Below are 10,470 nucleotides of genomic sequence, written 5' to 3'. Positions count from 1 at the left end.
TTCTAACAGAGGAAACCACTGTATTGTGTATCATGAAATATTATGAAATATAGCTACCGATCAGCTGCAACATGCTCTGCGATATGCAGGTGCTCCCAGCCAGCTTTCAAAGAACAGAGTCACACCTGTTGAGAGCTGCCCTGCTCAGCCCCCACTCCTACAAAAATCACAGACTTTATAGGACTCTGCATTCCTCCTGGTCTGTGCTTTAAGGAGGGCTCTTTCTTTCCAGCTGAGCCATGCTCTGTGTGATCAGACCTCTACTTTTAACCAAGATGCCAGCAGCTGACAAATTCAGAAAGTGTCTGAAATTCCACTAATCATGCAGTGGTTTACCAGAAGCACGCAGCAGGACGGACATCAAGCAGGATCAGTCCAGAGGGCCTCAGGAGGAGGCTAAGCAGCCCCTACAGCACAGCTTCACACCAGCTCACTGCAACGAGCAATGGAGACACCTGCTGGACTGACTCATGTAATATAAGCCCAGCTTCTGGACTGTGCAATGAGGGCAGGATACAACCAGTAAATTTTAATGAAAAAAATATCCACAAACATTTTCAAATAACCCCAAGTCTTATTACAGAAGTTCATAAGACAGTATTCTCCCCTGGAATGTGTTTTTCCTGCGTTCCTCCTTGTTGGTTCACATTCCCGTGCTACGTAATGGATTGTGCTGCTTCTGCAGTCACTCCAGCTGATGCTCTAGAGTAGTACATCTCTTTCAAGCAACAGATAAGATGCTTTGCACTCTCAGAGCAGCCAACAAGGTGAGCCCAAGGCCTGTGCTCCATACACAGCTCAGGCTGCAGAGCATAAGCTTTACTCTTTGCACCGTTACCTCCATAGGAGGGACTGTGACAAAAGCTCATCACTTCTACGCCTGCTCACAAGGATTGCCTGTACCAGCTGCCAGTGCCCTGCTGGGTGCTAATGCCTCTGTAGTCCTTGGGGCCTGCTTTGGAAGGCGAATGGGCACGTAGACATTTGAGGCACAGTGTTCCTTCAGGTATTCTCCCCCTTTTTCTTCATAGTCTTTTCTGGTAATCCAGCCTTCCTCACGGCTCATGTGTTCCACTGCCCAATCCCGAGCTCCGTACCAGGCGTCTAAAATGGGACTGGAAGCAAGGTGAACCTGGAAGGAAAATACAAGAACATCAAATGCAGGACAATCCCAGCTTCTTTAAGATCTGAACACAGGAGAGAAAAGCTCTTTTTACCCCAGTTACACTGCAAATCACAACTGCCAAAGTTTGAGCTGGTAACTCAGTGCTTCTGCAAGTAGTATTAGGAAAGGATCTGAACCATGTTTTCACCTTCGGATCAATCCTCCATGAAACTTCCAGAGCACATGCAAGCATCACGTCACAACTAACAGCACTGGCAGCTCATGGTAATGCAAAACAAGTATCAAGTGCTCCAGCAACATTTCCTACTTGCTTGAAGTAACAAGGTGGAATACTGCAGGCTAAGGAATCACACTATGTGGGAAAAGGACTATACATGTGCTTTCCACGTGCTCTTTTTTCTTCTGGAGTAGATTCATGCTCCCATTTGAATTATTCTTATTACTGTAGCATAAAAAGCCTCCTGCTACAGCTATAAGCTGGCTGAAGTAGGCACTTTGTAAGCACTATAAACAATATCCATGAAATGACACATTTCTGATAGAACCACAGCACAAAACATTTTAATGGAAAGAAGAAAACTTATTTTTATAGGTTTTTAAGACCCTTCTTGCTATTCCAGATAATCTTTAGATGTAAGTATACCAAGTAACTTCATTTTCAAGTGAGCACAGTTTTTTCCCCAACAATGACTCCTAACAAAGGCTGATTGTTTCAGAAAGTAACTGTCCCAATTTGCAGACATTTGGCCAAATGTGCTTTCTTGGAGTGCAGTCCTTCAACTGAAGAAACTTTTCCAAGGCAATTCCACTCTTCCTAATGTATTCAGAAAGACCAAGTGCATCATTCTTCCACCCTCATTCTCTTAGGTCAAAAGCTATCATCCACCTCGTCATAAAACAAGCATTCTCCACTCCCATGCTCTGAGGACACCCACTCTGTATTTCTCCCAGCCTGAAATATTTTTTAACACAGATGAACAGGATGTTCATGAAAACATTCTATCAGTATACATACCTGAAAAGATGACTGGAATGGCCTCATTTCGAGGAGTTCTTTCTGGACTCTGGCCTTTAGTCCAGGATACATTGCATTTCCACCAGTAAGAAAAACATTCTGGACAAGAACAGCTTGTTGCTCTTTTGAATACCTACAAGGAGGGAAAAAAAACCCACAAATCTTATCTTTTTCAGGAACATTACTTCTCTGAACTGAACAGCTACTAGGGAGAAACAGTTTGTCTTCAAGATTCACACTTTGAGAAATTTTCTCCACCTCACTGGCATGAAACTCTGTGTTCATGAGGTTTCTGTAAATTCAGGGGGTGGCAGAAGAAAATCCTCAAAGCACTCTGAGCTGTATCCTCATAAATCAACAATTCAGTAGAGCTGGAGTTCTTTCTTTTCAGAAAATGTAATCTCATATACTCCTAGAGTTTGATAACTTACAAACATCACTGACTTTGGTCTTACAGAGACTGATACCTTACGTTTTTACAAGGGTTCTTTGTTTACCTCTACAACAATTTGGATCAGTGGTCTTCAAAGCAGGATGCGTACAAGACAAAGTACTGCTGTGTGGGCAGAAAGTCCTTTTCACAGAACCATGAAGATCTCTTCCAAGTTCAGTGATTTTATGATTATCAAGTCCAACCATCAACCTAACACTGCCAAGTCCACAACTAAACCATGTCACAGAATGGCCAGGGTTGGAAGGGACCTCAAGGATCACGAATCTCCAACCCCCAAAGCACCACATCCACACATCTCTTAAGTATCTCCAGGGATGGCAACTTCACCAGTTCACACAGTGCCCCGATGCCTAACCACCCTTCCACAAATGAATTCTTCTGATCCAGGCTTTTCCCTGGCACAACTGCAGGCCATTTCTTTGTGTCCCATCACTCGTTGCAAAAGAGACCAACAGCCTCCATGCTGCAGCCTTGTTTCAAGAGGTCACAGAGAGTAACGTCTGCTTTCAGACTCCTCCACTTAAATTCAGTTCCCTCAGCCATCTCTCATGTCATTTTATAGTTCCTTCATCAGCTTTGTTACTCTTCACTGAATGCACTCCCTCAACTCAGTATCTTTGTTGTAGAGAGGGGCCCAGAACTAATTTTTGTAACATTAGTATTCAGTCTTAGTCATATCCTTTTTCAATTTCTACTTTTGTTTTACAATGTATACATACATTAGTTGAGTAGCACATGTATCTAATTTATAAATAAATTGATGTGTATTTATAAATTAGATACAGTTAGATGACAGTTTAAACTCTAAAATTTTTAATAAATATGAGTGAATGATGAAAAGAGTTTGAAGACCATTGACTCAGATGACCAGAAACTTAGATGTGGTTTTCAGAACAGAAAGGCTTCTCTAAACTTCAATGCTCAAGCCTGCCAAAAAAGAACTACTCAAACATACTTTCTCAGGACACTGTTAAATAACAAGTATTGCAAAAGCTGGTATCCAAACAAAGGCTTGTTTGAAGAAAGTGCCCAGGATCTCTGTAAACTCACCTTTCGAGGACATACTGCATCGTTTCTGCTATACCAGTTTGGTCTTCTCCTATCAGGGAGGGCTGGAAGATGATCTCTGGAGCCCTTATTCTTTCAGTGCCAAGAAAAAGTTGGTGGTATTCTGCCAGGTTAAACACGGGCTTTAGAAATAGGAGATTGAAAAGTAGAAAATTATACTAGAGAACAAAGCAAGCAAAGTTTCCAGAGAATTCTCTACTAAAGAGATTGTGATATTCTCTCAGAGAAAGTACCATGCTGCAAAAGGTTCCAAATGGATAAGGAAAATTGACCTTTTGTTACCACTCCTAAAGCTAATTTGTTACCAGTTCTAAAGCTCAATTTCACAAACTGAAAGTTTTGTTCACACTGGAAGGTGATGCAGGCTATGAGTCACATACAAAAGCTTAAGCAGGACTGCTTCCCTAAGAACATGGCACTGCTACAACATGCAGAGAGCTGACTGGGTATACTCATGCTCAAACCATCAGTCATGACTGTGAGGACTCCTGTCTTGCGCACAGTTCAGAGGGTTAAGAATCTCTTTTACAAACAGACAACTCTGTGTGTATTTGGAGAAACAGTCAAACAGCAGGCAGTAACCTCTGACATAAGCTGTAGGTATTGAAGTCAAACCTGCACTGCAGCAACAGGCTTCTCAGCTTCAGGTTGTTCCTCAGCAAATAAAGGTTCAAACTCATTAATGCTTTCAACATCTTCCAGTGACTGCTCGCTGCCTAGTGGATCCAAGTCAGGGGTCTGGAAACAGAGTGTTCAGATCTGTTAGCCCAGATGTGCCAAGCACATAGACAATGCCAATTCTGGTGACACATTCAGAAAATTTAACCCTGATTCCTGCACATCCGAACTCTCTACATGCTTGAAAATAAATGTTGTTCTTCAGAAGACAAATCAGAATGATGACAACCCAGAAAACACAAGTGGAAAAATACACTCAAAGAATAAAAATCAAGCACTTTCAGACTTATTTTATCTTGAAGCCAGCTCAGAAATTAAAAGCCTTAGTCAACAGGTTGAATGCCAGGACCCTGTTAGCATAACAACATATTAAAGCTTATTAAAATAGCTTTTAAAGTTGGCTGAAACTTGGTGCTCTCCCAGCACCTCTAACTATTCTATAATTACCATTTAATTCCCTGCTTTGCTTGTGTGGGATTGGAAAATAAATATTTGCTAGCTAAAAAGCTAGCACAGTTTTTGACAGTTGCCTACTTGTAACTGGTTAGCATTTGCACATGGGATATAAAAAAACCTCCTTGCATTTTACACAGACGTGAAAGCTGCTCCCAAAGCTCCTTCCTAATTGAAAAGCATCACTCCAGATTACAGAACACTGCTGTGAAGAAGGAGCAATTATTTTATTATCTCATTTATTCCTACATTATAATGAAGTAGGTTTCTAATTTCGTCACTAAATATCTGGTTTTGCCTTTTAAGGTAAACATTTGTTACAACATTTAGAAAGCAACAGCAGGATGAGATAAAGCTAGAACATTTAAACCTTCTGAAGCATCTCATTTATCTCATTTAAAAGACAGGCAACTACTCCAAATTGAAGATGTGCTCATTGTTAATGCAAACTAAAGGAAGTCACCTGACATTATTTCCAACATTTTTGTCCTCTAAAAAAACAAAAAATAACAAAAAACAACAACAGAGAAAAGCAGAATAGAGCAGAAGAGCTGGCACAGACCCCGAGACAACATAATTAGCTTTCAGCTCCTTCACACAGCCACAGAGATGGTTTATCTTCACAAATGGATTCACTGGAAACTGTAAGCTTTCTCACAAAGCCCAGACCAAACAAAAAGGCTTGCCAATTCATTCCAACATTTGAGACTACACCTTGTAAACAAGAGGAGTGTCTGATCCAAAACAGACACGTTGGAACTTAGGCACAGCCATCTGGCAGAACTACAAGGAGCCCACAGACATTCACCTATCTCTTTCTAGAACGTTGGTAAAACCCACGATGTAACCCCATTTTGCTCACATGCATTCATTCTGATTCTTACACAAACTTTCTTGATAAGGACAGAACCCAAAAGAACCATCTCATAGTTTTGGCTACGTCCCAGGTTCTATATAAAACATGGGAGTTGCTATTTCCAGCACCACTCTCCTCTCTGCTTCATTCTCCTGTTTTCTTCTCTACCTTTTCCTGAGCACAGACAGATAAAATTGAAAATGATCTTCTGTGACTTGCAAGGCAATTAAAAGCAAATGTAGGAGTAGATTTGGACCATCTCTTAGAAGCAGCTGGTATGTGCTGGGCCTGTGTTAGTCTGGCAAAACAGAAACGTAACTTTCTCTTCTCAGAGAAAACTCCAACAACCGAGCCCAGCACTCAACCTTCTGTATCTGAATAAAAAGAACAAAGCATGCTGCTTGATTGCACCAGAACCATGCCCTAAACAAACCAAAGGGTTGGCTGTTTACCATAAAGTTCTCTGCATCTGAAAGCAAAGAACAGAAAGGCAGACAAATATTTTTAAAAGCATAACAGTTCCATACCTTTTAATGCTAGATTACAAATATTTAAGTATAGTTGTCCAACCTACTACTAAACTAAACTTGAGTTTTAAGTACTTACAGTCCAATGTCATCAATTCTCTTAAAAAAGAAAAAAGTGGACCCGGTGCATTATAGATTATTTCAGCAAAAGGAACGCAAAGGTAAAGACAGGAGTAAGTTTGCAGTACAAACAAGATCAGTATGTTACCTGCTGCATTTACAACCCTATAAGCAAGCCATCCTTCAGCAAGGATGCTGGCTTGCATATGCTGCCAGGAGCAAGTACAAATGGAAGCAGCTGTACCTTCAGATGATCTTATCTTTTAGGGCTGTTTCCTTTTTTCCCCAGTTGAAATCTTTGAGGAAGCTTACTGACTTTACATAACTGTGTACTTTAACCAGTGTCAGCAAGCCTAGAGATTATGCTTAGAATTTTAAGAAATCAAACTGTAAGATATATCCCAGAACACAGTACAAGAACGGTTACTGATCTCAGGCATACTCTTAAACAATCATAACTCTAAATTTCTGGTACTGCATTGGAAAGCCCCAAATGGGAGGAGCAGCTGCCAAATCAGCAAGAAGCATGTTAAAGGGAAACTTCAACCCATCAATAATACAGATGTTTACAGATAGAGAACATTTTAAGACAAAAACTTAACTTTCACAGAGATTAGAATCAGATTAACTTGGAGAAAACATACCTCTGGTTTGCTGTCCACAACATCCACTTCGATATTGACTTCTGCCTGTAGGATTTTTTGTTTTGTTTGTTCAATAGCCAGGCTCAACTTGTTGATGTAAGACTGAAGTTCTTCTGCAGAGTCCATGTTCAGCTCCACTAAAGCTTTGTGGAATTGATCCATTTGACCATCTTCCAGAAGTTCCTACAGACAGATCAGAGCAGGCTGTGATGGATGATACATGGTAATCAAACACGCACTAGCTACATATCTATACCTTGCTCTTGTTATGGGAGACTCTGGATGTGCAGGCTTTGCAGCATTCAAAATACCTCACAAAAAAGTTACTGTTCAGAACTTGCAGGTATCTCCTGCATCAATTAATTCTTTTCTATTCTGCAAGTAACCTCAGAGATCTCATATCAGAAAAGGCAGAGGATGGTTATAGCTTCTTTACAGCAACGCAGGACTTTTTAGAAAAGCTGTGAGGGCAGCCTGCACATCTCCCAAGAGACTTGACAAAAGACTGCCATGATTACCTGTACATAGAGCAGCCTGTCCAGCCTCTCCTGGTCAAGCTGCAGCTTCTCTTCTCTACGACGTGCATTGAGTTCCTGAAGTCTACGTAACTGCTGCTGCCGCCTCTCCTGCTTTTCTTCTGATGTCAGGGTGCTCCCCAGGAGTTTGTTAGAGAAGGGCAGCTGCATCTTGTGCACGTTGTTCTCGTAGTACTCTGGTGACCGCCACTTCTGTAGTTCTGGATATTTGAGAAATAAAAGAACCATTCTGACAGGTTGAACAGGATGATTTACACACTGTACATGCTCCAAGCCACGTTCAGACTTAGGAGAAACCAGGCAACAATCCAGCCCAGGATTCTGCCCACTTCTTGGCAGTCACTCCAAGAATTATTTAGCTTCCTCCTCAGAGAACTGCCTTTAAGTCACACTCAGCACAAATGGTGCTTAGCACTCTCTTCTCCAGGACGCAGCAAACAAAGCACTGAGAAGTGGGAAGCATGCAGCCTCTTCTCTCTTCCCAATTTAAGAGCTCTCACGTGTTTAAAACCACTGCAGGCTCTTTTGCATTGATAAATTGAAGAAAACACTACTTTGTGGCCACTACTTGACAACTGTTGTGGAGATTTTAGAACTTCATTAATTCACAAAGAAGTCATGAGAACTCTCCTCAGCAATTTTGGAAACCTTAAAAGATATGCAAGAACACCACAGAGGAGAAACGTGGTCAGAAACAGTCCTAACCATCTGATCTTTCTGTTGGAAGTACAGAGTAAAACTACTAATAAAATAAAATTCTGACATATTTTCCTCTGTAGAAATCTATCACTCACAAAGAAGTCTGAACAAGGAAAAGATTTCTAAAACTCAGTCTTGTTTCATGAACTCCTGCAAAACTCAAACTGCTAATAAGCTTTTCACATGTAATGGATTACAGAACCCTCGTAAGAAAAATAAAACAGCAGTTGAGTGTTTGTACTTGAATCCAGGTGTAACCTGAACAAGAGACACAAGGCACAGAACTAAGTTTCAGTGAGCACTACTGATCAGTACAAAAAATTACAGCTGGTTCTACCTTCTGTATAGTCCTCCGCAATGTAGCTGTGCTCATGAAGTATTTCCTCCATGCGACTGAGAGTGATGGCAGCAAAGTGCCCGGGGTACTTCAGCTGGAGGAGGCGCTGCAGGTACACAGCTGCCTGACAGCCTCCAAGATTGATACGTTTGCAATTTTTAGCATCCAACCTGGAAGTCCAAGAGAAACAACTGAAACTGAAGAGAACTTCACCGTAACAGACCTGTTCTATTCAGCATTATCATTTTAACGTGGTCAACTGAGGAGATATTTATAAGTTAATATTTTAAGAACCTGAAAGTCTTAACACATCTATTGCTTTTTTCAGGCAGCAACCCTAAGCAATGCATTATTGCTTACAGATGCATTCTGAAAGGCTCTGTTTTAAAAAGCAAACAAATTAACAAACAAGAAAGCAAATAATTTTAGCTACGGCAACAAAAAGATATTGTTCTTTAAGAACTTTAAGAAGGGAAGCTATGATTCTGGGCAGCAAAAATTGGCCCCTCTGGCCTAGGTATGATTCCCAGCTGGCTAGGTCTGAGCCTTACAATTCGAAGCCTTTGCCAGATGTCATAAACCCTCTTTCTGCAGTAAGGATTACAAAAAACAAAGCAAAACTAAACAAAACCTGAGCAATGGGACCAAATAATCAGAACAATGAAAGTCTTGAGGACGGTAGAAATCTCACAGAGTGCTTTTTTTTTCCCCTCATCTGAAAGCAACTTTAAAACCTGATACATTTTTTTTTTTTGTTGCCAGGTAGTACTTAGGACAGATATCCTCACCTACTTTTTAAGTATGAAACTAAAAATAAAATATACAGCAGGACAGCATTGATTCTTCAATTCAAAATCTAAATTTCACTTAACCTGGAGAGGTATTTCTTCTTCAGTATAAATTAGGACCTAGTAAGAATTTGTATTGCAGGAGCTGTAAGGCTGAATGCCAGAGGAAAAGCTATTTTTACCACTGACAAGAGGAACCTACTAGGTACTCAGGATATTAAGAACTCACCTCCCTTCTAGGACTGGCAAAATATGCGTACACTGATAGCCTGAAGATATCACCAACCCACTGCAAGGCCAGTTCTGCCTCCTGTTGTGGTAAAAGCTGTACAAGCTATCCACACCATAGGACACTTTAGGAACTTGATAGCATTCAAAGAGGAGCTCTGACATCATTTGCCTCGAATACAAAGGATTGCACACTGCTTCCGTCAAAACTATTGGATGATCAACACAACCCTGCAAGAGACAAGAGAAAAGGAGGAAAAAACAAGATAAGACGAACAGAAAAATCCAGAGATACCTTTCTTTCTTTTAAGGATCAGCTTCAACTCCTCCCAAACAGCAATGAGCACACGCTTTATGTGCAGGCTACCGAACACTTACGTTACACCCAGTCTCAAGGGGTTAGTACTTGTCTATCGGTGGGATTCCCATATTAATTCAACCAAGGAATAAATCTCCGAAATGTGGAGAAGAATGGATTTTAAAGGTACCCAATAAGTGGAACATGGGAAGCTCCATGCAAACACACGAAAGAACTTCACCATGAGGGCAGCAGGGCCACGGGACAGAGCCTGCTTTCCACACAGGTTGGACTCCAGAGATCCCTTCCAACCCCCACAGTTAAACACCTAATTAACCAAAACCTATACAACATGGAGGCAAAGCATGACTGGAAACTGCAGATTTAGTCCAGCCCTAGGTAAAGCTTTTGCATTATGTGGCTTCAGCAAGCATAGGCACACAAAACGTTATCCAAGGGAAAACGAACGTATTTCCAGTCAAGGAAACCGCGTGAAGTCATCAACGTTTAATTTCTGTCCCAGGAGGCAATCCCAGGACGGTTGACGCGGCTGGTACCTGCGAGGAAACCCCCAGGCGCTGGAAGACGTGGTCGAAGAGCAGCTCCTGCAGCTCCAGCTGCACGGGCACGTTGCGGTCGAAGGGCGAACGGAGCAGCCAGCGCAGCGGCTCGGGGCTGCCCAGGTCGTTGCCCACCTGCGTCT

The 10,470-nt window shown here is 41.5% G+C and overlaps 1 protein-coding gene across 1 annotated transcript in view; it reads right to left on the bottom strand.

The window, feature by feature from the left end:
• Positions 1 to 500: 500 nt before the first annotated feature.
• ACTR5 (actin related protein 5) overlaps positions 501 to 10,470 on the bottom strand; it is a 10,257-nt gene continuing 287 nt past the window's right edge. The window contains exons 2-10 of the mRNA XM_010722347.3: positions 10,325 to 10,468; positions 9,471 to 9,700; positions 8,454 to 8,623; positions 7,400 to 7,617; positions 6,882 to 7,064; positions 4,279 to 4,401; positions 3,646 to 3,785; positions 2,142 to 2,274; positions 501 to 1,132 (exon numbers count right to left, since the gene is read on the bottom strand). Coding sequence (XP_010720649.1) covers positions 875 to 1,132; positions 2,142 to 2,274; positions 3,646 to 3,785; positions 4,279 to 4,401; positions 6,882 to 7,064; positions 7,400 to 7,617; positions 8,454 to 8,623; positions 9,471 to 9,700; positions 10,325 to 10,468 — 1,599 coding nt within the window. The 3' untranslated portion in view covers positions 501 to 874. The remainder of the gene's footprint in view (positions 1,133 to 2,141; positions 2,275 to 3,645; positions 3,786 to 4,278; positions 4,402 to 6,881; positions 7,065 to 7,399; positions 7,618 to 8,453; positions 8,624 to 9,470; positions 9,701 to 10,324; positions 10,469 to 10,470) is intronic.

Source organism: Meleagris gallopavo, chromosome 22 (assembly GCF_000146605.3).
Source record: "Meleagris gallopavo isolate NT-WF06-2002-E0010 breed Aviagen turkey brand Nicholas breeding stock chromosome 22, Turkey_5.1, whole genome shotgun sequence".
Classification (NCBI taxonomy): Eukaryota; Metazoa; Chordata; class Aves; order Galliformes; family Phasianidae; genus Meleagris; species Meleagris gallopavo.
This window is presented reverse-complemented; position numbering and strand designations above follow the sequence as displayed.